This window comes from Schistocerca serialis, chromosome 4 (assembly GCF_023864345.2).
Source record: "Schistocerca serialis cubense isolate TAMUIC-IGC-003099 chromosome 4, iqSchSeri2.2, whole genome shotgun sequence".
NCBI lineage: Eukaryota > Metazoa > Arthropoda > Insecta > Orthoptera > Acrididae > Schistocerca > Schistocerca serialis.
The window spans coordinates 91142701-91170318 of NC_064641.1; the positions used below are offsets into that span (position 1 = coordinate 91142701).

General features: G+C 42.5%; 2 protein-coding genes across 3 annotated transcripts; both read right to left on the minus strand.

Annotated features, from left to right (window-relative positions):
- Positions 1–2787: 2787 nt before the first annotated feature.
- Positions 2788–18817, minus strand: LOC126473897 (cuticle protein 16.5-like). 2 transcript variants are annotated; one of them, XM_050101239.1, is made up of 2 exons: positions 18798–18817; positions 2788–3345 (listed from the first exon to the last, which is right to left on the minus strand). In XM_050101239.1, the coding sequence occupies exons 1-2, from the start codon at positions 18807–18809 to the stop codon at positions 2917–2919; spliced, it is 441 nt and encodes a 146-aa protein (XP_049957196.1). In that variant the 5' UTR covers positions 18810–18817; the 3' UTR covers positions 2788–2916. The 2 variants fall into 2 exon arrangements, with proteins under 2 accessions (XP_049957196.1, XP_049957195.1); XM_050101238.1 differs by lacking the exon at positions 18798–18817 and adding an exon at positions 5233–5301.
- Positions 18818–23539: 4722 nt separating this feature from the next.
- Positions 23540–25782, minus strand: LOC126473898 (cuticle protein 18.7-like). The gene is made up of 2 exons (XM_050101241.1): positions 25717–25782; positions 23540–24093 (listed from the first exon to the last, which is right to left on the minus strand). The coding sequence occupies exons 1-2, from the start codon at positions 25726–25728 to the stop codon at positions 23665–23667; spliced, it is 441 nt and encodes a 146-aa protein (XP_049957198.1). The 5' UTR covers positions 25729–25782; the 3' UTR covers positions 23540–23664.
- Between the last annotated feature and the right edge of the window lie 1836 nt (positions 25783–27618).

Sequence of the window (27618 nt, forward strand, 5' to 3'; positions counted from 1 at the left end):
AACTATTAAGGCAAATACACTGTTTTTTTCTCTATCAAAATCTTTCATTTGCTAAGTATGCCTATCAGTAGTTAGTGCCTTCAGTAGTTAGAATCTTTTATTTAGCTGGCAGTATTGGCGCTCGCTGTATTGCAGTAGTTCGAGTAACGAAGATTTTTGTGAGGTAAGTGATTCATGAAAGGTATACGTTATTTTTAGTCAGGGCCATTCTTTTGTAGGGATTATTGAAAGTCAGATTGCGTTGCGCTAAAAATATTTGTCAGTTTAGTGTTGATCAGGATAAGTAAAGAGCGAAATGTCTGAGTACGTTCAGTTCTGCTCAGCTGTTTGAAAATCAAATAACGTAAGGGGTATCCAAGCACAGTAATTCATAAATTTTTCAGAGCGGATGTTTCAATTTGACATTTTGTCATCTGTGCACCTGTTTGAAACAGTGATTAGACGGATGTTTCCATGGTCTCAATGATGTCTATGCTGATAAATGATTTTGGATTTTGATGATGTAAGGAAAGTAACATTTCCGCGCTGATGTTTAATGTTTTTAGAATGGTCCAATATTTCGAAACAATCTAAGATGTGCACCGACAATGTCTTGTGCCAGAGCTTGAAAGAAAGTCTCAGAATGGTTTCACAGACTGTTCTGCCGTACATTCTTCCAGTTTCGTAAGAACTTAGTAGAAACACTCGAGGTATCTTACACGAAAACCGACCAACCGACTCAGCCGGCAACTAGACACTAAACGGCTTACGCGAGGTAATGTAATTAATTTTATCTTGTTTTTGTGTGTGTATGAATGACTGTTCAACAGTATACTACTGAAAAATCGTCAGATAGTCAACAGAACAACACTAACAGATCTTCGATTACGTGGCTCGCTAAATATGAAGGATTTAAGTTTGAGAACCACCACGTTATTCTGACTACAGTCCGCTAAGTTCAAAAATTTGCTGCGATTTCGTGCGCGAGAAATGTGTTGGCACGTCAAATTCTGAATTTCATGGGCCAAGCTAACTAAGCTTCACGACATACATGATAATAGAAGGAATCGCAATGTGATGTACTACCACATACGTTCTGTGCTTTGTTCGCATACTATATACCTCTATAGATTTGAAGAAATACTTCGACTATGAATGAAATTGTTTGTGATTAAGAGTTATTTCATGCATATGCCTTACTATCAACATTTGAATTTTATAGTAATAAGAAAAAATACACTCTTATTGAGTCAGATATAATTATGACACCTATAGGTAAGGTAGTCAATAAAAAAGAACCAATCCATGAGAGGTTTTAGTTAAGAGACATCTTTCTGCACACCATGACCTGCAGAAAAAAATAGTTAATTCCCAAATCTGTATTTGGTTATTCAGCGCATGTCTGTGGCATTTGATACAAAGCACGGACGAACAGATGTATACATATTAACATCTACAACCTAATTAAGTTTTGTATACATAACAGTAGAAACATAAAGTTTCATATTACGCACGTCCATTTCAAATGATGGGTTTGTGTGCTTGTGTGTATGTGTGCGTGTGTGTGTGTGTGTGTGTGTGTGTGTGTGTGTGTGTGTGTGTGTGTGTGTGCGTGCGTGTGCGTGCGTGTGTGTGTGCTTGTGTGTTATAAAATCTCTATGATGTCGAAACTGATGCGAATCTATAGAAACTTATGGCTGTTTAAAACCTAGTTATAACAATGCCTCTCTGAGCACAGTACAATCCAACATACGTTCCACCTCTGAAGTACACAGATTATGCATAAATGTTGCAGCTACCAAACGCTAAACGGCCATATTTTCTGGTCACAATAAGCATTACTGCCATGGAGTGAAAATATGAAACTGTTGATGACACATTGCAAATCTCTTTGTCATCTTTGAGATCATATTCAGAACTATGTGTGACATGCCTTCACTGTATGAGTAGCTGGGCAAGGAGACTATACCACAGTCTTTTTTTTTTTTTTCTTGTTATGTCCGATATCATATCCAGAACCATCTGTGACATGAGATTACTGTAAGGAGGAAGTGTGGTCCTTTAGAGTTTGACAGCTATAACATGAACACATAACGATGTGTGAACGAGAAGTGGTCCAATTGTCGCATCCCAAGATGCTCAGATAGACATTGTTATAATTCGAATTTAAATATCCATGGCATTCTATGTTCTCTGGGTCGACATCAGTTTTCACATCATTGAGATTTTATAAGTGACATGCACGTCACTTAATATAGACGTGCTAAGTACCCTTACATTACTACCAAAATAGCTGTCAGGCATTTCAGCATTTTACATGCAGCTCCTAGTGTAATGCAAGATGTCTGTCAGAAAATACCGTACATACAAGCACTTGGGGACCAAATAAACAAGATTTTCAGATGGAAAAGGTATTTTCGTTGGACGACTAAGAAAACCTAGTAAGCCTTAATGCAGAAAGAATGGTTAGGTTAAAGTGTGATTCTAAATGGATGGTAAAAAGGAAACTTTTTTTTTTATTATTCACTTATTTGCACAGAAAGTCACAGGTTCTGACGCATCAATGTAGTCAGTGGGATCAGTTGACCCATTTCCCACAGATCTCCCTCGTTAATCCTGGTAGGCAGCCTAGAGAGTAGCAAGAGTCCCGGGAGCCGCCAGCAGGTCAGATGCGGCGACAGCAGCCTCAATGGGGTCGACGACCAGTACGGAGACGGCATTCAATTGAAAGCTCATAGTTTCATTTTACATGTATACTTGATTGGTAAATGAGGTATAAAACCGTGTGTGAAAACAAGATAATGGCAATTAATTAAAAACAGTTTATTTAGAAGAGATTTGTACAACATTCAGTAATACAATAGCCTCTTGAGCGGCGAAGGCGTTGAACAACCGCACATTTTGGCAGTCCTAGAGAAGAGCCTTCGTTGTGACAGGTTAACCATGGTAAGCAGCCTTGGCAGCCAGGAAGGCAGCCCCAGGACCACCGTAGACAGCGGGGGCGACTGCGGCGACGGCAGGAGCGGCGACCACGGCAGGGGCGGCGTAGGCGCCGTAGGCGGCGGCGGAGGCGGCGGCGAGGGCGGCGCCGTTGATGGCGGCGTCGCGGGCCCTCGTCTGGGCGACGGCGGCCAGGTGGGCGCCCCTGGCGGCGGCCACGTCAGGGGTGTCCAGGTTGTAGCCGCCGGGACCGACGACGATGTTGGCCGGGCCGTAGGCGGCGAGGCCGGGGTGGATGCCGCCCACATAGACGGGAGCGGGCTGGACGGCGGCAGCGAGGCCTGCGGCGTAGGCGGGGGCGGCGACGCCCGCCCCCAGGAAGCCGGGCTTGGCAAGGGCCATGGCCACGACAGCACTCAGGACGATCTGAAATAGAAACATTATTGTTGTACAATGCAAAATCTACCAATTATTTTCATTCTACTTTACATTTAAATCATCAGTTTATCCCTACTTGCAAGCTAAAAACTATACCTTCGCTAATAGCATAAAAGCCAAAGTATGTTACTATATGTTGTCACTTTTTACAAAAGGTGAAATTTTTCTCAAACAGAGATGTCAGCAGTTTGCCCTAACTTGTTATGGTGCCGAGATTGCTCTGCTGATTCCTGGTATCCTGCTATGTGGTAACATTCTCATAAGTAGTGCAGTATTGGCATGTGAGAAGAGGTCTTTAACTGCAGTGAGTGATCAGTATTGTTTTCATAACAATTGTAACACTGCTACTATGTGTGTAAGATAATTGCTGTAATTAGCCCAGGTGAGTGTTCTCGATCATGCTTTGTGTCTCCGCCCCCGTTAGCTGAGTGGTCAGCGCGGCGGAAAGCCATGCGAAGGGGCCCAAAGTTAGATTCCTGGCTGGGGTAGGAGATTTTCTCCGCTCAGGGACTGGGTGTTGTATTGTTGTCACCATCATTTCATCCCAATATCCAACGCACAAGTCGCGCAATGTGGCGTCGAATGCCGTAAGTACTAGCCCTCGGTGGCTGAACTTTCCCGAGTGGGGGACTCCAGGCGCACAATGCCGTACGCTCATTTCCATGCTTTTTGTAATCGTAAACGTTTACTGCACAGTACACAGCTAATAAGTGTTATTTGCAAATTTTACATCACAGGAATAGCACACTATAAAAAGAGAGTAAGCAAATTTGATAAACTTGCGGTACCTATGTACAACATTGATCTATTTACTTTATCGATATCTTTATTACCTTTCGTCACAAGCTTTTGTAAGATAAGTACAAACTCTAAACAAGAAGACTTGATACTTTATGTGCTGAATTCTTACAAAAAATAGTTCAAATTGCTCTGAGCACTATGGGACTTAACTTCTGATGTCAGCAGTCCCCTAGAACGTAGAACTACTTAAACCTTACCAACCTAAGAACATCACACACATCCATGCCCAAATCAGGATACGAACCTGCGACCGTAGCGGTCGCGCTGTTCCAGACTGTAGCGCCTAGAACCGCTCGGCCACTCTGGCCGGCTTGAATTGTTACAGATCCTAGGTATGATCTCTTTCTTTTGTGGAGTTTTATCCTGATGTGCTCTACCTCATTAATTTATCCTACATTCCACTTTCTTATTCTTCACCCTCCTACATTCTGAAAAATTCATAGTACTGGGTATCCTTCAGCATCCCTGCTACAAGGCACTTGAGGTACTTGCAACTATGACGTTGTCTCAAAAAACTGTATTCTTGCATTTAATGACAAATGCTGTTCTAGTAGGACCATTTTGCAGGAAATCACTGTCTCTGTAGGTACACCAACTACTCTGATAACACCAAATTTTTAAATAGTTTTTTCTACGAAGGTCTCCGTCAAAAAAGTTGCCCCGTTGCATCAGTAATATAACGATGCTTTGTTATTTACAATAACATTGCAACTGCTTCTCTTTCCTTTTGGATAGCCTTATCTTCGTCGTTCTGGCTTTTCAGAGATGAACAATAAATGAACAGCCGTCCAAAGGTACTATCATGTTGAAACGTCGGGTTTAACTCATATAGAGTCATGTACTGGGACGCAGTATCGATTCTATTCCGTTGTCAACGGTCTCTTCTGTACGTCATCTACATGATCCAGTGCAGCTGTACAGCTGATTACTGTAGAAGACTACCTGATCCGCTGAAACCGAGACTGTTTCGAAAATGTGAATTTATTTGTGAGAGTCATGCAGGTCGTTAGCGCATTCCTCAACGCAGTCCAAGAAACTCCACTGTTACAATACACCACGGTGTACCGCACTCACCAGGCACTTCATGTTGGTGGTAGAGGTTTCTAGACTGCGTCTGCTGCTGTTGCTGCTGCTGCTGCTGCTCCTTCTGGACTGTGCCGGCGTCTGCAGATGACCCGTATATATACCCAGGAGGTCGGCGGCAGAGGTTCGTGAAAGTAGTGCAGCCGACCTTCCGCTTCTCGGCCATAACCACTGAATGACGCCCAAGCCGGTAGTTGCGTTATCGCATTCCTGGTGTGCGAGACAGCTTCATATACCGTACACACGTTTATACCCTTATTCACTACACATGAGAGGCTCAAAAATATACTATGAAACCCCAAGCGTCTGACTTATTTTTGATACCAGTCCTTAATAATAATTCAAGCACTTGGTGCAGCACTTTCGGCCAGTATTCAACTGCTAATAGTTTCAATTATTGTACAGGACGAGCTAAGACGCTGCGCGATCGTAGGGTTCTGTTTCACACTCTGAGCATCCCCTGAAAATATGACCGCTGTGCCAATGATGAAGAACTAAATAAACGGGTGAGGGAAGAAGTCTAGCGAATACCTTTACCAGATGAAGGAGCACGCTGGATAAAAGGGAAATTTCGAGACAAGATGATGGTATTGACCAAGTACGTATTGAAAAGGCTAAAGACGTCGTTAGCAACATGGCAAGTGTAACCCACTTTTATTGGTGATCTTCTGAAGATTAAACAAAACATGCAGTTTTTATTACGAGAATTTCCTACATTAGGAAAAACTTATTCGATTTACAGTAACTAAAAACATATGAATAATTGAATACGAAAATATTTCTTGGATATAAAACGAATCAAGTATCATAAATACTACTTCGTCGGCACTATGAATAAAAAACCAGCAGCTAGTATAGCAAAATACCAATGAGCTTTGTGGTTCAAGTGACCTGTCCGGATAGTCACGTGTATTAGGGTTCCGCTGCAGGGATATCCCATTCTTCCTGTTGAAATTATAAAGCCCAAACCACATTTAACTGTATAAAGATTGCCACACAACTATACCAGCGTTGAATTTTATCAGTACTCCCAAATTTTCTACATGAAGCTGTTCACAAACATTTAGCTTATCCTTCTTGTTATCCATTCATCATCACCTCCATGAATTATGTCTCTTTTGTGGAATGTTTTTACATCCGATTACATGTTATTGATCCGTATTCTGGATAGTTTAGGTAGTTATCTAGCTGTTTTGACAGATACAAAGAATAGGAGAAGAGTAGGAAGCAATGAAGAAAACCAAAGAAGGAAACAGCACTGCAACAGATTGGGGCCCTATGCACACTACTGCACATATTCACTAAAGGGTAGTGAACCCCCTGGGGTTTCCTTTCTCACAAATGATCACTTCTCTACCATAACACCTGGGTATCACAATTCACGGTGTTTATCACAGTATTTAGTTCCCTCCAGACAATGGTTAGGTTACCGTTTACCAGTACCCATCCCTCTGTTCAAGATATCCCACAGTCCCCTCTATCAACCTACATCTCTGTTGATAGTGCAAATTCTCTACCAATACTTAAACAATATTACTTTTTTTTCATATGATGTCTGACTTTCATGATTTGCTAATCATATCATCACCACATTCATTTACACTTCACTTAGACCTCCAATCACAATTTGGATATGTCCAACAAACTTTCATTACATCACTCTCTATCTATCGTCGAACCAGTACACATTGAATAATTGTATGGTAAGTTCCTTAAAATATTTGTACCTCTCTGGCACAGATGCCACTTTTAAGCTACCACAAACTCTTCTAAACTTATTGTTTTCTGAGCAGTTCATGTAACTTGACTCCTGACAGTATTTACAACAGAATCTAAATTTACTTCTGCACTGAGATCAAGAGCTATGTTGTCAGTGTTATTGCCTTTCTGTACCTGTGTTACTGAAGATACCAAAATATTTTTATCCCCAATCCTCTCCTGTTCTTGTTTCCAGAAATGGTCTCTCTGATTTTTTCTACGTCTTCCTCATTCCTCCTACTACATTCCTGGAAAATCTGATCATAGCCACTCTCTACTTCACCTTTCTCTTGTTCATTCTCAGCAGCTTGTTTGTCAATGTTTTTGTCCAAGTATTCTGTCTCTCAGTTTCTAATACTTTCTGAATCGTTTTCGTTTATAAACATTTTAATTTTAACTTATTAAAATGTCAGGTCTATTCTTTTACCTGCCTCCGTCTTTGACTCATCTATCTTTATGCTAACAGTTTCTATTTCCTGCGTCAGTTGTTTCTGCACTTCTCTCATTTTCTCTCATGATCTGGTAACAGGTTTTATCTACCCACTCAGTTCTGTGGAACATAACCGAGTTTAACTGTTGCAAGCTTTCCCTAAAATTTTGAATAGTTAGATCGTTAATTGAACACACTATTTTGGAGGATTGTTTTGCATTACTATATGGAGCTATATCATGTAATGTAACTAGCTGTGCATCATGATTAGACAGACCATTCTTAGTGGGAAAAGTTTTTATTTGATTAAATTTATCTTGGTCTATGAAAACATTATCTATTAGTGTGCTGCTTTCCTGTACCACCCAAGTAGGAAAATCAGTAACTGGTGTCAAATTGAAAGAACCAACTAATACTTCAAGGTCAAGCTTTCTATCAGACTCTTTCAGAAAATCTGCTTTGAAATCCCCACAAACAATAATTTGCTTTGCTCTGTGTGGCAGACAGCACAACGAAGAACGCAAGTTTTTCAAAAATAGTTGACAATTTTCCAATGGAGACATACATGCTTACAATTATAAAAGTGCCATTATTTAGTTAAAGCTCGCATGCACATGCTTCTATACGATGCTCTATGCAAAAATTTTTAGTTTCCATATTTTTCACATTACGACTGATTTTAACATATATGCAACTCCTCCTCTCTCCAGAGTGTCTCTGCTTACATGTGCTGAAAGCTTGTATCCATCTACATTTACCAATTCCATACCTGTGACTACATGATGTTCAGACATGCATCTATCCCACCCTCAGTTCCTAAATCTTCTAAGCAAACAAGAAGCTCATCTACTTTGTTTTTTAATCCTCTAATATTCTGATGCAATATATTAACACCATTTTTCACTATCCTTGTACGTGAAAATTATGACACAATAAAATTATTTTTCACTGTACTGTTATGACAATCCTGAGATATTTTCACATCTCTAGTATCTAGTCTGAACTTCTCATTAAGCTTAATTTCAATCATTGTAGGATGATTGGACACAGATCTTAGCCAAAAAAAGAACTTCCCTCCCTCCCCCCCTTAAAGATTTTTCTATCATCCCAGCCAGTTTACCCTTCCCTTTCCTATTGAGATGGAGGCCATGTCTTGTGAAATCCCACCTACCAATACCATCAACAGGAACCAAACCTATGCCTGACAAAGCAGCCACCCGAAGCAGCTGATCTAGCTCCATATTGACTGTCCTGACAGAGCTGTTCAATTCGGGCCATCGTATCGCATGACAGCAGGAACCAAGCCAACATTTTTATGGCTCGTTGCAGATGCTATTTTTACCAAGTCACACTCAATATTGCAGCCCTGATCCCTATCAATACTGTTTCCCACTCCACCCACCACCACAACATGATCCTGCTTTGTAAAAACCTTGCACAATGATCCTACATTCTCTATCCCTTGGCTAAGACGTGCACTGGGCTTGAAAATACTTGTGACCTGGCACCTGTCACCTAATTTTTCCTGCAACATCTGGCCCACACCTCTTCAATGGCTACTACCTAACAACAGAACTTTCCTCCTACTTTCCACTTTTTTTGCAACAGTTTGTTTCCTAGTGAAAGACTGCTGAGTGCTGACTACACTTGAGCCTCGTCCTTAGCTGACTGAGGTATCTATTCTTTGTACCAATGATAAAACTGTCAGATACTGTTCTCTTTCTGTGACCCTGTTCCTTGCCACCACGTGCAACCTGTCTTCACCCTCCTCCCCCCCCCCCCCCTTCCTAACCTTATCTGCTCCTCCGTAGCGCTATCCAGTTCAGCCTGAAGCGCTCTGATCTCCCGTTTCTGTTCCGCTATTTTCCAATCCCTTGAACATATTTACCATCGTTTTGTGTGAGAGTATGTAATGTTCTGGGTGTGTTTACCAAGTGTAATGAAATGCAAAATAAAAGGTCCGGACTCAGGATTCGGTACCCAAAAATAAGATAAAAAAGCCAGACAAGGCTTTTTGTTGTAGCAGTTTCGCTAGGGTCAACTGTTCAGACTATAACTAATTGTGTTTCCCTCACAAACAAGAACATAATGCATAAAGTCGTTACTGTAGAATCTAAATTCATAAACAAGTGCACAAATTCACGAAATGACGTGTAATTGCCACAATAATCATCATAGTTGAAAGGACAGTCCTAAGTAAGGAATGTCACATTAGAGTTTAAAGTTTTACCCTCAGGGATGAAAGTCAGGGAACAGCGATACGCACACGTACAGATGGCAGTAACATCGTGTTCACAGTGTCTAAAATGGCAATGCATTGGCGGAGCTGTCACTTCTACTCAGCTGATTTCACGTCCAAAAGGTTTCCGACGGCCGCACGGCGGAGATTAAGACTTTGAACACCGAATGCTAATTGGAGCCAGATGAATGGGACATTCTATTTCGCAAATAGTTGGTAAATTCAATATCCCACCTTCCACAGTGTCAACAGTGTGCGAAAATACCACATTTCACCTCGCCTCAGACAATGCAGTGGCCGATGGCCTTCGCCTAAATACCTAGAGCAGCAGCGTTTGCATAGAGTTCTCTTTCTGTGGCCCCTGTTCCTTGACACCACTTGCAACCTGTCTTCACCCTCCCCCCCCCATAACCTTATCTTCTCCTCCCTAGCACTATCCAGTTCAGCCTGAACCGCTCTAATCTTCCGTTTCTGTTCCGCTGTTTTCCAATCCCTTGAACATATTTACCATCGTTCTGTGTGAGAGCAACTCTACGTGAAATAACCACAGAAGTAAATGTGGGTAGTGCGACAAACGTATCCGCTAGCACAGGGCGGCAAAAATTGGCACTAATGGCCAATGGTAGCAGACGAACAACACGAGTTCTTTTGCTAACAGCATGACATCGCCTCAACGCATCTCTTGGGCCCGTGTCGGTTGGACCCATGACGGCTGGAAAACCGTGGCCTGTGATGGCAAAGTTCGAGTGTGGTGCAAACTTCACGAAGTCATGCACCCAAGCTGTCAACAAGGCACTCTGCAAGTTGGTAGTGGCTGCACAATGGTATGGGATGTGTTTACTTTGAATGGGTCCCCTGGATGTTCTGATACTTAGTGACCATTTGCAGCGGTTCATGGACGTGATATTGCCAAACGACAATGGAATTTTTTTGGATGACAGTACGCCATTCCACTGGGTCTCAATTGTTCGTGAGTGTTTTGAAGAACATTCTAGGTAATTCGAGTGAATTCGGATAGCCCGACGTGAATCTTGTCGAACATTTGCAGGACAAAGTCGAGAGGTCAGTTAATGCACAAAATCCTGCAATGGTAGCGCTTTTGCATTACTGGGCTGTTACAGAGGCAGCATTGCTCAATATTTCTGAGGGGACTTTCAACGACTTTTTGAGTCCATGACATGTCGAAATGCACCACTACGTCGGGCAATAGGAGGTCCGACACTATGTTAGGAGGTGTCCCATGATGTTGCCTCATCAGTGTAAGCCTGCAGCGTGGGGTGATGAGCGTTCGTTGAATCAGAAGTTTATGTGACACTTGAGCCACACATGATCACTGATACAGCACTGAAATGCGACTCAGAAAAGACGAATATAAGGCCGCGTCATTTATCGACACCGCCCGTTGACCATCAGCTGGTATCGAGAGTAGTCTTCATTATTATTTTGATCCTGGCGTTTGCAGTGTTGCCCACGTAGATTGCTGCACGTTTGGAGGATGATTCATATAATGAACACGACTATCTCTGTGTCGACCCGCAACCTTCAGTAGGGTTCTGAGTCAAAGAGTTTAGAGTTAAGGAAAGAATGCTCATGGCTTAATTGCACCCTTCAACCATTTGGGGATCGTTCGGAACCAGGAATTTTGTCTTACTGAAAGGAAACCAGTCAAAGTATCCAAGGATGGTACCGTAATAAAGTCGCCTAAGATTTTCGTTCACGTGGTCGAACTGTCTTCCTCGTTCTTCCATCCTTCTCCTCATGCAGAATTGGATGCTCTCATTTCTTGCAGGTAATTTGAACACCTATTCACGAATAAGTGAAATATAAACTGTAGTATCCCCGTTGCGAAACAGACTAATAATTGTAAGAGTTGTTCTTAAAACACCATCGTTAGCACTAGTGCATAGATCTCTGCCTACTTCAGAGATCCATTTTCACTTAAATGTAGTTAAATATGTCTCTAATCACTATGGGACTTAACATTTGAGGTCATCAGTCCCCTAGACGTAGAACTACTTAAACCTAACTATCCTAAAGACATAACACACGTCCACGCCCGAGGCAGGATTCCAACCTGCGACCGTAGTAGCAGCGCGGTTTCGAACAGAAACTGAAATATAGTAAAGTTAACATCTCACCCAGTTAAGTATCTATTTCAAATGGGTGCGACACTGTAGCATATCGGTTGTACTTTGTACGATGGGTTAATAAAGTTTCTGAGTGCCTTCGGCTGTAACCCATTGTTGTTGTTGTGGTCTTCAGTCCTGAGACTGGTTTGATGCAGCTCTCCATGCTACTCTATCCTGTGCAAGCTTCTTCATCTCCCAGTACCTACTGCAGCCTACATCCTTCTGAATCTGCTTAGCGTATTCAACTCTTGGTCTCCCTCAACGATTTTTACCCCCCCCCCCCCCCCCCGCTGCCTTCCAGTACTAAATTGGTGATACCTCAATCTCTCAGAACATGTCCTACCAACCGATCCCTTCTTCTAGTCAAGTTGTGCCACAAGTTCCTCTTCTCCCCAATTCTATTCAATACCTCCTCATTAGTTATGTGGTCTACCCATCTAATCTTCAGCATTCTTCTGTAACAGCACAATTCGAAAGCTTCTATTCTCTTCTTGTCCAAAGTATTTATCGTCCACGTTTCACTTCCATACATGGCTACACTCCAAACAAATACTTTCAGAAACGACTTCCTGACATTTAAATCTGTACTCGATGTTAACAAATTCTCCTCTTCATAAACGCTTTCCTTGCCATTGCCAGTCTGTATTTTATATCCTCTCTACTTCGACCATCATCAGTTATTTTGCTCCCCAAATAGCAAAACTCCTTTACTGCGTTAAGCGACTCATTTCCTAATCTAATTCCCTCAACATAACCCGACATAACTCGACTGCATTCCCTGATCCTCATTTAGCTTTTGTTGACGTTCATCTTATACACTCCTTTCAAGACACTGCCCATTCCGTTCAACTGCTCTTCCAAGTCCTTTGCTGTCTCTGGCAGCATTACAATGTCATCGGCGAACCTCAAGGTGTTTATTTCTTCTTCATGGATTTTAATAACGACTCCGAACTTTTCTTTTGTTTCCTTTATTGCTTGCGCAATATACAGATTGAATAACATTGGGGATAGGCTACAACCCTGTCTCACTCCCTTTCCAACCACTGCTTCCCTTTCATACCCCTCGACTCTTATAACAGCCATCTGTTTTCTGTACAAATTGTAAATAGCCTTTCGCTCTCTGTATTTTACCGCTGCCACCTTCAGAATTTGAAAGAGAGTATTCCAATCAACATTGTCAAAAACTTTCTCTAAGTTTACAAATGCTAGAAACGTAGGTTTGCCTTTCGTTAATCTTTCTTCTAAGATAAGTCGTAGGGTCAGTATTGCCTCACGTGTTCCAACATTTCTACGGAATCCAAACTGATCTTCCCCGAGGTCGGCTACTATCAGTTTTTGCATTCGTCTGTAAAGAAGTGGCGTTAGTAATTTGCAGCTGTGACTTATTAAACTGATAGTTTGGTAATTTTCCCTTGCTGTCAGCCGTTCGCAGTACCAAAACAGCAAGGCCATTTTGGTTTGTGTTACAAGGCCAGATCAGTCAATAATCCAGACTGTTGCCCCTGCAACTACTGAAAAGTCTGCTGCCCCTCTTCAGGAACCAGACGTTTGTCTGGCCTCTCAACAGATACCGCGCCGTTGTGGTTGCACCTATGGTACGGCTATCTGTATGGTTGAGGCACGCAAGCCTCCCCACCAATGGGAAGATACATGGTTCTGTAACCCATAGAATGCCAAATTTGCTTTTAAACTTTTAGTAACATCTTCTCGAATAGTAACAACCCAGAGATCTGAATGGAGACAATTTCATCCACTGACACCCAAGAAAAAGTCATCATGATTATGAATGGGAAATGAAATGGGTGCCCTTGGATTAGACAACGAATGTAGTGTCTCCTTGGTTTTAGTTGTCTACGGTAGGGATAAATCAGGTCCATATTTTCAATGTCACATCAGCTAACCATGATGGCTGTTGCCCATACACCTACTAAAACGGCTACTGCAACTTTTCAGCGTTCTCAACAGGTACTGCTACGGTGCGGTGCACCTGAGTTAAGGCTTTCTGTATCATTGAAGGATGCAAGAGATGCCGCCACTTCCAAGCCTTCGGTTGTTATGGACGTGTATCAATGAACAATTCATATGATACACACGAAAAGTGTCACAAAAAGGACGTATGTACTTATGTTTCTCTTTAGTCCCAAATGGTTATTAACTACACTGAAGCGCCAAAGAAACCGGTACAGTCGTGCATATTCAAATGCAGAGATATGTAACCAGGCAGAATACGGCACTGCGGTCGGCAACCCCTATAAAAGAAAAGAAGTGTCTGGCGCAGTTCTTAGATCGGTTACTGCTGCTGCAACGGCATGTTATCGAGACTTGACTGAGTTCCACGTGGTATTATAATCGGCGCACGAGCAATAGTTCACAGTATCTCCGAGGTAACGATGGAGTGAGAATTTTCCCTTACGACCATTTTACGAGTGTACTGTGAATATCAGGAATCCGGGAAAACATCGGATCTCCGACATCGCTGCCGCTGGAGAAAGATCCTGCAAGAACTGTGCCAACGACGACTGAAGACAATCGTTTAGTGTGACTGAAGAGCAACCTTTACGGAAATTGCTGCTGATTTCAATGCTGGGACATCAACAAGTGTCAGCGTGCGAACCATTCAACGATACAGCGTCTATATGGGCTTTCGGAGGTCAACTCGAGTACCCTTGATGACTGCACGACATCAAACCTTATGCTTCGCCTGGGCCCGTCAACATCGACGTTGGATTGTTGATGACTGGTGGGATGAGCCTCGCTTCGGATTGTATAGAGCGGATGGACGTGTACAGGTACGGAGACAACTTCATGAATCCATGGACCTTACATGTCAGTGGAGGACTATTGGTGGAGGATCTGTAATGGTGTGGGGTGTGTGGAGTTGGACTGACAAGAGACCCCTGATATGTCTAGATGTGACTCTGACAGGTGATACGTACTTAAGCATCCTGTCTGTGTTTTAGAAAGCACATAGACATTAGGCTACTGGCCTATATTTTGTTGCTATTCTTTTGATATATGATTATTTAATTTGTTTATGTATTTAATAATGTGTGTTAAAGCGTGATTATGGTCCAGCCGTCGAAATATTTACATAATTTCAAGTTATTTAAATGTAAATTCCTGTACTTCGAAAGTGTTTTATTATGTTTGTGTGGGTGCGTTGGCATGAAGACATGGAGCGAGCGCTCTAGCCAATCACAGCGCTCGTGAATGGGGAGACTGGATGGAAGCGAGTTCGGGTGAAGAGTTCTGGACAGGACGGGACAGGACACGGGAAGTGCTGGATGCGACGGCTCGACGGACGCGGATTCGACGGAAGGACTTGGAGAGTGGAGCGGTTTGCACGTGGTTGAGAGAGGTAGAAGTACCTCGGAGTGCCCACTTGTGAAATTTCCGTGGCTTCTACAGTGAAAACGTAGTGTGCGTATAGAAGTGAATATCTCGCGAGCTATGTTGTTGTTCATTACTAATTACGTGCAGTAGGAATCTATTGTTTCCCTATTATTCAACTTATATTTTATTTAATTCCTGGACCAGCGACATCAATAAGTGTTTTGCAGAAATATACTGCATTCTCAAAAGTACTTCTACTATCTTACTCATCATTTAAAGTCGTTAGGATAGTACGTGCTGATTTTATGTAATTGCTGTCCTTCATTGGCTAATTTATGTGTTACTTTCATCATTTGCAATTGCCTAGTGATAGAAACCTTTGACCTTTCGATTGATGTATGTATTCTTATTGTATACTGTAAACTCAGCAGTATTTGGCCTGTAATGCGGCAACTACGTTTCCCAGCCCCTAGACCACGAAACCAGTCAAAACTTTTAATATTTCAACCCTGAGTCGGCGGGTATGTAGTTGGAGGAGAAGAGAGGATATAAAATGTAGACTGGCAATGGCAAGGAAAGCATTTCTGAAGAAGAAAAATTTGTTAACATTGAGTGTAGATTTAAGTGTCAGGAAGTCGTTTCTCAAAGTATTTGTGTGGAGTGTAGCCACGTATGGAAGTGAAACGTGACGATAAATGGTTTGGACTAGATGTGAATAGAAGCTTTCGAAATGTGGTTCTACAGAAGAATGCTGAAGATTAAACGGGTAGCTCACATAACTAATGAGGAGGTACTGAATAGAATTGGGGAGAAGAGAAGCTTGTGGCACAACTTGACTAGAAGAAGGGATCGGTTGGTAGGAGATGTTCTGAGACATCGAGGGATCACCAATTTAGTATTGGAGGGCAGCGTGGAGAGCAAAAATCGTAGAGGGAGACCAAGAGATGAATACACTAAGCAGATTCAGAAGGATGTAGGCTGCAGTAGGTACTGGGTGATGAAGAAGCTTGCACAGGATAGAGTAGCATGGAGAGCTGCATCAAACCAGTCTCAGGACTGAAGACCACAACAATAACAATGTATGTGTTTCTTTCTCTGTCAGATCAGATGCCACTGACAGTGTGCTGTACCAAGAGAGCCACGTAGCAATTAAATATTTTACTTGCAGCTTTTCGAGTACTACTATATGTGTCATAGAAAACAGCATACTTACAAGCTCTGCAGCACGCAACATACAAGATTTTCATACAAGAGAGATATTTTCGTCAGAAAAACGGGAAACTCTAGGAAGCCTTATTATGGAAAAAATGGGTTGTTCATAGTATGGATCTAAAGGAACTGTAAAAATGAAGAAAACGTTTTTGTGCAAAAAATAATTTACTGCTCTTCACATTTTTGTACGAGAAGTGACAGGATGTGAGGTATGAAAATAGTGGGATCAGGTGGACCATGTCTCACTGCTCCGCCTTGTTAGCCGTGGTAGGCGGCCTTGAGAGCAGCGAGAGCCCCAGGACCGGCCAGCAGGCCCGGGGCGGCGACAGCCGCGGGGGCAGCGTAAGCAGGGGCGACGGCAGCCACAGCAGGGGCGGCGACGACAGCGGGGGCGGCGTAGGCGCCGTAGGCTACGGCGGAGGCGGCGGCGAGGGCGGCGCCGTTGATGGCGGCGTCTCTGGCCCGGGTCTGGGCGACGGCCGTCAGGTGGGCGGCCCTGGCGGCAGCCACGTCAGGGGTGTCCAGGTTGTAGCCGCCAGGCCCGACGACGATGTTGGCCGGGCCGTAGGCGGCGAGGCCGGGGTGGATGCCGCCCACCAGGACAGGGGCGGGTTGCACGGCGGCAGCGAGGCCCGCGGCGTAGGCGGGGGCGGCGACGCCCGCCCCCAGGAAGCCGGGCTTGGCCAGGGCCATGGCCACGACAGCACTCAGTACGATCTGAAAGAGAAAGATTATTGCTGCAGAACACTAAATCTGCGAGTTATTGTCGTTCTTCGCGACATTTAAATCAACAGTTAATCCCTACTCGCAAATAAAACTTATGCATTCCCTAATAGTCTAAGACCCGAAGGTTTGTGTGTATATGCTGTCTTGCTTTTACAGAGGGATAAAATAATTCCCACCGCGCGGGATTAGCCGAGCGGTCTCAGGCGCTGCAGTCATGGACTGTGCGACTCGTCCTGGCGGTGGTTCGAGTCCTCCCTCGGGCATGAGTGTGTGTGTTTGTCCCTAGGATAATTTAGTTTAAGTAGTGCGTAAGGTTAGGGACTGATGACCTTAGCAGTTAAGTACCACAGGATTTCACACAGATCTGAACATCAGGAACTGATGACAACTTCTTGTCCCAACTTATTAATGTGGGGAGAGAGCTTTTATGTGGCATGCCGGTTTTCTTATTTTGAGATGATTAACATTCTGTTAAGTAGTGAAAAAGGGTCGTAACTGTAGTGATCGGTTACTAATGTTGTAACTGGTGTAATACTGATGCTTTGTGCGTGAGAAAATTGCTGTAACTAGACCGAATGAGTGATGTCCCTCATGCTTTGGGTAATCGTAAATTATCTGCAAACGAGACACTGTTTTTAAGTGTTATTTGCAGATTTTGTATCACAGCTGTGGCTCATAACTAAAGAAGATTAAGCATCACAAATCTGATAAAACTGCTGTGACTATTTGTTGCTAAGTACATGATGGATCTCTTTATCACCTTTACTCACAACCTTTGTGAAAAACATGCCGGCCGCTGGTGGCCGAGCGGTTCTGGCGCTTCAGTCAGGAACCGCGCGACCGCTACGGTCGCAGGTTCGAATCCTGCCTCGGGCATGGATGTGTGTGTTGTCCTTAGGTTAGTTAGGTTTAAGTAGTTCTAAGTTCTAGGGGACTTATGACCTCAGCAGTTGAGTCCCATAGTGCTCAGAACCATTTCCTTTGTGAAAAACGTACCAATTGACAACAAGCAGCCTAGAAACATGATATGCTGAATTAATACGTCATAGATATGAGCTGTTTCTTTCATGAAGTTTTGTACTCAACTCCTTTACCTCACTAACTTGTCATACGTTCCACCTCCTTATTCTCCACCCTGCTCTTTCTGATAAATGCGTGGTACTGCACATCTATAAGCTCCATATTGTCTTTCAGTTAGCTTCTGATGCTATCCTAATAGGATCATTTTACAGTTTTCGCATGTACAGCAACTGCTCTACAACATATAAATTTTAAGTCGTCTGTTCTGTGATGGTGCCCATCAAATTAGTTACGCAGTTTCACGAGAAACATAACAAACCTCATAAATTACAGCAACGGTGCATTTCTTTCTGTTTCCGTTTGGGTAACCTTATTTTTGTTGTTCTGGATTTTCAGAGATAAAAAATAAGTAGACTGCCGTTCAAGGATTCTGTGATTTGAAACTAGACGGATGTAAATCGCATAGAGCTCCATATTACGACGCAGTATCGATTCCCTTCCTTTGTTACTGTCTCCTCTCTTTGTCACCTCCAAGAACCAGTGCAAGCTGTACAAGTCATAACAGTACAAGACCACCTCTTCCATTCAATCCGTGAATGCTTCGAAAATACAGACTTTTATTGTGGAAATCATTCAGGTCTCCAGCCTATTCCTAGACGCTGCCCAAGAAAAACCACCATTGCACTACCCTATGGTGAGTCGCACTCACCAGGCACTTCATGTTGGTGGTAGAGGTTTCTGGATAGCGTCTGCTGCTGTTGCTGCTGCTGCCTGCTGCTGCTCCTGCTGGACTGTGCCGACGTCTGCAGATGACCCGTATATATACGCAGGAGGTCGGCGGCAGAGGTTCGTGAAAGTAGTGCAGCCCGACCTTCCGCTGCTTGGACTGGACTACTGAATGACACTCAGCAGGTAATAGCGCTAGCGCAATCCTGGTGTGCAAGGCAGCTTCCTATAGCGTACCTTGTCTCTAAAACCCGTATTCAGCACGTAAGGAATGCTCAAGAATATCTTATGAAACCCCAAGCATCTGAGTTAGGCTTGACTGCAGTGTCTGCTAGGGATTAAAGTACTTTATGCTGCACATTCGGCTAGTATTCATCTGTCAACTATTGCACCGGACGAGGTACGTTGCTGTTCGATCGTGTGGTTCTGTTTCAAGCTCTCTGGCGCTAACAGCCCCGGATGTCCGAGCTAGGCTTCTTCCCTAGACTCTAAGGAGAAATGTATAATTGTGCGACATACCGAATCATAGAATACAAAATATACTGCAGAGGAAGGAAATGTATCGAATACCTTTACCAGACAAAAGGACACGCCGGATAAGGAGAAAATAGCGATACTACCTGTCGTCATTCACCAGTGAAGTAGTGAATATTCTCCAGATCTCGTAAACAACATGGCAATTACAACGCCATATTATATGTGGCTTTTAGAAGTGTAATAAACCCTTTTGATTACGAGAATTTCCTACATAGGAAAAACAAGTTCGAATTACGGTAACTTATATTACGTTACTTTAATTGAATACGACAACAACTACATTACAAATTGGTTCTACAGCTGTAATGGACATTACGATAAGCGATAAATAAAGAGCGGTTAGTATCGAAAATAAACTTGAACTTTGCGGCTCAAGTGACCCACCCGGATTGCTGCGGGCAGTAGCGTGCCATTTCCGGGATGCTGGGAGATATTCCGGCACTGGATCGAATCCACCCGGCAGATAAGCGACGTGGACCTGTGTGCCGGCCAGCTTGGGTGCGATTTTTCGCCGGGTTCTCACATCCGATTAGGTGAATACTGAGCTAATCCCCACACACTATTCGCTAGCAAAATAACACCACACGTCGGACGACGGGACACATAAATTTGTCCTGTGGGAGAAAGTGTGGCGCCAGGCGTTGCATCCTGTCATTCTCTACTACCAACATTGCCAAACCCATTAATTAACATGCCGACCCCAGCAAGATACTGGATGAAGGTCGTATATCGTAAAGAAATTTAAACTGTTAACGAATAATAAACTTCAGCTATGCATTTCAAATGAAGTCTGCGATACGCAGTTACTAATAAATACGTTTGTGTCCTAAATACACCGAAATTCGTATCACTGTAAGAGTACAACTACATTTTGGAAAGAAAAAGAACCGAGAATCCTTAGAAAAAGCATTACAGCGTGGTGGGGACCACAATAAATAGCATGACTTTGAAAGGAAAGAAGAAAACGACTGATAAAGCGTCTAAATGTTATTATTCCCTCCAAAACAGAAGGGACAGTAATTTGTTTCTCAGACAGAGCAGATATTAAAACAATTTTGTTTCGAAACCGACAAAAATATGGCAATAATCAGCGTCTTAATAATACAGTTCAAAAAGTGCACCACGATAAAACGTTAGACAGTATTGATCATTGGTCAGGCCGACGGTTAGTTCCGCAAACCTCTCTTGATCCGATTTCGCTAAGTCCGAAGAAGATTATTCACAGATAAACTGTTTGCCTAGATTTCAGGCACGATGCGCCTTCTGTAATAACTGCTGTGAAGTAACTGCACTGAGGCACTTCAACCTTACGATATTTTCATATGATTGGTTTTCAATTACTGGTGATTACTTTGTACCTGAATTACAGTACCATTCTTCTTTCCAGTGTTCATATTAGTTGTGTCAGCGACCCTCATCTTTACAGTCTTCCATAATTTGTGTTGATCGAAAACAGCTGTTATTACTTTGGTAACAGTATCCGCTTTCTTAATTGGTAGACCTAGTGTTTACAACTTCTCTTCGTTCATTTTTCAACACCAACACCTGATAATCGTAGTTCTCAAGAGTTTCGCCATCAAAATGCAATGACCAACTTTCTATTTGCAGTGTTCTATTCATTTCTTCTTTAACAGCTCCTTTAATTTTATATCTGTAAATACCAGATTGCAAAAATGTCTCAGTATCAACTCAACCTTCAGATGATACTTACCGCTTTATTGGTTGATAACTCTGAAGTTACTAATTGTTACTAATTGTTTTGCAGTTTTTGTTTTGTTATACTTCTTCCTTTTTACTTGTGTTGGTCACCTAACCATCGGACTCATGATATTTGCTGTCAAACTGTGATGTTGATGTACTTGAAGAAGAAATGGTATTTTTAGTTTTTGTTATTGTGGTTGTTATTGTTGTAATGTTGATGTATGGTGCAAAGATAATTTTCTTGTTTTTGGTGGATGAATCATCGTGGGACTCGATGTCTTGTGTAACAAACATAGGCTTTGCTTTCAATCTGAATATGAGTTCTGTCATTACTTCACGGCTGTTCACCATTTTCTTTTGTAATGTTAAAACTGTGTTAAGTTGATAATATATTCCTCGTTTTTCACATTCGTCATTGATGTTTAATACCTTAGTGAGTTTTGCCGCTGTCACGTGAATCGATGAGGTCAGGAAATTTAATTTCTTTTGCCATAAAATTCACATTTCCATCACAATTTTCTTTATACGTTCTTTTCTTTCTTTTATGGATGTTAGAAGGAACATATAACGACCAACAATTTGTGTTTTCAGCGGTATCCTGTGAAAATATTTAAGTCAGTACTCTTCTATTGTAACAATTCTTTTTTCCAGTTTCCTATGCGATTCTCGAAATCGTACTACCTTCTTCATCCAGATTTTCTTGTTCCTTTTGGTGGTAGAAACAACTATTTTGGAATTCAGTGTTATTGAAAATTATATCTCAATGAAGGAATAGCTGAGCAGTCAGTTAATTAACCATAACATGCCACCCTCTATCACCACAAAATGACAGTCATATCAAGTGCACTCACAATGCGTCAGAGGAAAAAACACACATACTTCTGTTTTTTATGTTCCTTTTTTCCTGAAAGCAGCCGTTCTTCTAAAATTTCCTGTTGCTGACCAGCTCACCTATCTGTTAGGAAGTGAGAATAGGGAGTTATGAAACATAAGTGTTTCTTGAGTCATACTACTAACTGCTAAATTCACATATATCTACTTACATGAGCTTATCAATTTTGTGTTTGGGTGCGACCATTTTAAAAAGGTGAACACAATTAAGCCCTTTCTTCATTCACTCTGAATGGGGGTCATCTGTTTATGACAAAAATTAAAGAAGTGAAAACACTAACACATCTAGTGAACATGATCAGAAAGAAGACAACTTTTGACCAGCTTCATCTACCGAAAAATTTAGATTCTGTAGCGAGATAGGAAGCATTATGTTCCACTTTGTCAAATAAATAGTTGAAAATTTAGAAAAATTCACAAAAATTAAAGCTTTATGAAAATGAATCTATTGATGTGATTTCATATAATAGGTTGGCGCTAGTGTATGACATTCTGAAATACGAAATTGTAAATGTCATTGAATCAAAGAGAAACATTGGGACATTTGTGAGAAAATGGTCTGTGATGTCAGAATTACAACAGGGCCTGACAACAGCATCTTCTTCTCAGTTTCTGTGCGCATAGTGAAGGGGATATTTTATATCAAAATGGTACGTTTTGAGTTAACTATTTCTTATCAAAACCTTATCTACTGCAACCTCTCTACAACCCCAACAAGCCAGTTATAGGAACTATGCAGTTTATTATACATGATGTTGAACTTTTCTCATATGATACGCGATCAGTACGAGTGAGATTCCAATTTAACCCTTATCTGAAAACATAGTGCATTACAGTGACAGTAAAGAAAATTAAAATGTGATTAATGTACATTCAGTATTTTTGTAGCTATAACGTTTTCGGGAAATGCCACACCACAAACTTGCTAACGTGAGTGAAAGGGATTGTGAGTCACTGTGTTAAGACTAGCACGGGCTTGGAAGTGATAATTGTTCACCTAAGTTTCAGAATCTATTAATTAAGGACAAAATTTCCAACCATTCATTTCGTGAGAGAACTTTCCCCCGAAACGTAGATGAGTGACTATAATTGCAGCCTGGTTCACGTCGAAATAATGTAGGTTTCACTCGGCTTCCCTACTGATGATCTGCTGAAACAATGTTCAAAGGTAGGTGCAGGTTCGTCGTAAAGGGACGGAAAGAACCTCGCTGCCGCACGTGGTGCATTGGTGCCGGGAAACACTAAAGCCGTAGTATTTTGTATCCGCGGTCGAGGGAATGGTTAGGTTTAAGTGTGATTCTAAATGGATGGTAAGAAGTAAACAAAATGTTTTTTGTTCTTCACTTATTTGGGTAGTCAGTGGGATCAGGGACTTCCCACAGATCTCCCTCGTTAACCCTGGTAGGCAGCCTAGAGAGCAGCAAGAGCCCCAGCAGCGGCCACCAAACCAGATGCGGCGAGGCAACCTCAGTGGGGTCGGCGACCAGTGCGGAGACGGCGTTCAGTTCACCGCCCGTAGTTTCATTTCATGTGTATACTTGATTGGTAAATAGGGTATAAAACCGTGTATCAAAACAAGATTGTAGCAAATTTAATAAAAAAAGGGTTTATTTAGAAGTGATTTGTACAACAGACAGCATTACACTAGCCTCTTGAGCAGCGAAGGCGTTGAACAACGGCACAGTCTGGCAGTTCTACAGAAAAGCCTTGGTTGTGACAGGTTAACCATGGTAAGCAGCCTTGGCAGCCAGGAACGCAGCCCCAGGTCCACCATAGGCAGCGGGGGCGATGGCGGCGACGGCAGGGGCGGCCACCACGACAGGGGCGGCGTAGGCACCGTAGGCGGCGGCGGAGGCGGCGGCGAGGGCGGCGCCGTTGATGGCGGCGTCGCGGGCCCTCGTCTGGGCGACGGCGGCCAGGTGGGCGCCCCTGGCGGCGGCCACGTCAGGGGTGTCCAGGTTGTAGCCGCCGGGACCGACGACGATGTTGGCCGGGCCGTAGGCGGCGAGGCCGGGGTGGATGCCGCCCACATAGACGGGAGCGGGCTGGACGGCGGCAGCGAGGCCTGCGGCGTAGGCGGGGGCGGCGACGCCCGCCCCCAGGAAGCCGGGTTTGGCCAGGGCCACGGCCACGACAGCACTCAGGACGATCTGAAATAGAAACATTATTGTTGTACAATGCAAAATCTCGCAATTACTTTCATTGTACTTTACATTTAAATCATTAGTTTATCCCTACTCGCAAGCTAAGAACTATACCTTCGATAGCAGCCTAAGAGCCAAAGTATGTTATTATATGCTGTCAGTTTTTACAAAAAAACGAAATTTTTTTCAAACACTGATGTCAGCGGCTCGTCCTAACTTGTTACTGTGGCGAGATTGCTCTTGTGTGGTATCTGCTGTGACTGCAACTATGTGGTAACTTTCTCATAAGTAGTGCAGTATTGCCAAGTACGAAGAGGGCTATAACTGTAGTGAATGATCACTAATGATTCCATAACTATTGTAACACTGCTACTATGTGTGTAAGATAATTGCTGTAACTAGCCCAGGTGAGTGCTGTCGATCATACTTTGTGTAGTGCGACCCCGTTAGCTGATTAGTCAGCGCGGTGGAATGCCACGCTAAGGGGCCCAAAGTTCGATTCCCGGCTGGGGTAGGAGATTTTCTCCGCTCAGGGACTGGGTGTTCTGTTGTTCTCACCATCATTTCATCCCCATATCCGACGCGCAGGTCGCCCAATGAGGCGTCGAATGCAGTAAGTACTTGGCCTCGGCGGCTGAACTTCCCCGAATGGGGGACTCCAGGCCAACAATGCCACACAATCATTTACATGCTTTTTGCAATGGTAAACCATTTGCGCACAGAACACAGCTCTTAAGACTTATTTGCAAACTGTACATCACAGGAAGAACACACAATAAAACGGAACAAGCAAATTTGATGAACTTGCTCTACCTAGGTACGACAGTGCCCTCTTTACGTTATCGATATCTTTGTCACCCTGCGTCACAAGCTTTGCAGGAAAAGTGCAAACTGAAAGCAAGGAAACTACATAATTTATGTGCTGAATTCTTACAGATCCTTGGTAAGATCTCTTTCTTTCGTGGACTTTCTTATTCTTCACCCTTCTAATTTTTGACAAGTTCATAGTACCGTATATCCTTCAGCATCCCTGCTACAAGGTCCTTGCAACTAAGACATTGTCTCAAAAAGCGGTATTCTTGCATTTAATGACAAATGCTGTTCTAGTGGGACCATTTTGCATCAAATCACAGTCTCTGTAGGATCATCAACTACTCTGATAACACAAAATTTTAAACAGTGTTTTTCTATGAAGGTCTCTGTCACATTAGCTTCCCCCTTGCATCGATAATATAACGACGCTTTGTTATTTACAGTAACATTGCAACTGTTTCTGTTTCCTTTTGGATATCTTTATCGTCGTGGTTCTGGCTTTTCAGAGATGAAAAATAGATGAACAACCGTCCAAAGGTATTTTCATGTGAAACTGTGTGGGTTTAAATCACATAGAGTCATGAATGGGACGCAGTATCGATTCTATTCCGTTCTCAACGGTCTCTTCTGTAAGTCATCTACATGATCCAGTGCAGCTGTACAGCTAATTACAGTACAAGACTACCTGATCCGCTGAAACCGAGACTGTTTCGAAAATATGAATTTATTTGTGAAAGACAGGCAGGTCCTTAACGCATTCCTCGCGCTGTTCTAGAAACTCCACTGTTACAACACACCACGGTGAACCACACTCACCAGGCACTTCATGTTGGTGGTAGAGGTTTCTAGACTGCGTCTGCTGCTGTTGCTGCTGCTGCTGCTGCCCCTGCTGGACTGTGCCGACGTCTGCAGATGACCCGTATATATACCCAGGAGGTCGGCGGCAGAGGTTCGTGAAAGTAGTGCAGCCGACCTTCCGCTGCTCGGCCTGAACCACCGAATGACGCCCAAGCCGGTAGTTGCGCTATCGCATTCCTGGTGTGCCAGACAGCTTCATATACCGTACACACGTTTATACCCGTATTCACTATATACGAGAGGCTCAAAAATATATTATGAAACCCCAAGCGTCTGACTTATCTTTGATATCAGTCGTTAATAGTAATTCAAGCACTTGGTGCAGCACTTTCGGCCAGTATTCATCTGCTAATAGTTTCAGTTATTGTACAGGACGAGCTAAGATGCTGCCCAATCATGGGGTTCTGTTTCACATCCTGAGCATCCCCTGAAAAAATTGACTGACGTGTCAGTGATGAAGGACTAAATAAACGGATGAGGAAAGAAGTGTAACAAAGACCTTTATCAGATGAATAAGTACAATGGATTAAAAATGAAATTCGAGACGAGATGATCACATTGACCAAGAACAAACTGAAAATGCTACAGACGTCGTTAGTAACAAGGCAAGTGTAACGCACTGTTGTTGGTGATTTTCTGAAGATTAAAAAACATACAGTTTTTATCACGAGAATTTCCAACATTAGGAAAAACTATTTCGATTTACAGTAACTAAAAATATATGATTTATTGAATACGAAAAACATTTCTTGGAAATAAAACGAATCAAGTATCAGAAATACCACTGCCACGGCAGTATGAATAAAAGAAATACCGTAATCTAAGAGCAGCTAGCATAGCAAAATGCAAATGAGCTTTGTGGCTCAAGTGACTTGTTCGGATAGTGACGTGTGTCACGGTTCTGCTGCCGGGATTCTTCCTTATTCCTGTTGAAATTATAAAGCCCAAAAAAATTTAACTACATAAATATTGCCACACAACTATACCAGCCTTGCTTTTCATCAAAACTCCCAAATTTCCTACATAAACCTGGTCACAAGCTTTTAGCTTATCGTTGTCGTTTTAGTCTATCAGTAATTTATCGATTCACCATCATCACCATGAATTATGTCTCATTTGGGGAATATTTTAATATCCGATTACATCTTCTTGATTTCTACTCTGGATAGTTTATGTAGTTAACGAGTTGTTTTGACAGATACAAAGGATAGAATAAGATTAGAAAATAGTGCAGAAAACTAAAGAAAGAAAGATCACTGCAACAACTTGGAGTCCTATGCACGCAACTGCACATATTCACTAGAGGGTAGTGAACGCCCTGGGGATTCCTTTCTCATGAATGATCGCTTCTCTACTATGTCACCTGGGTCACACATTTCGTGGTGCTTATCACAATATTTAGTTCCTCCCGACAGTAGTGAGGTTACCGTTTACCAATATCCATCACTCTGTTCAAGATATCCCATAGTACCCCATATCAACGTACATCTCTTCTGATAATGCATATTCTCTACCCACACTTAACCAATATTACTTTTTTTCTATATGATGACTGTCTTTTATGATTTGTAAATCATTTCCTCATCATATTTATTCAAACTTTGCTTAGACCTCCTACCACAGTTTGGATTTGTCCGACAAACTTTCATTATATCACTCTCTATCTATCGTCGAACCAGCACACATTCAATAATTCTGTGGTAAGTTCCTTAAAATATTTGTACCTCTCTGGAATACATGCCACTTTTAAGTTAACACAACCTCTTCTAAACTTATTCTTTTTAAGCAGTCACATGTAACTGGTGTCCTCACGGTTTTAATTTCAAAATCTGAATTTACTTCTACACTGAGATCAACAGC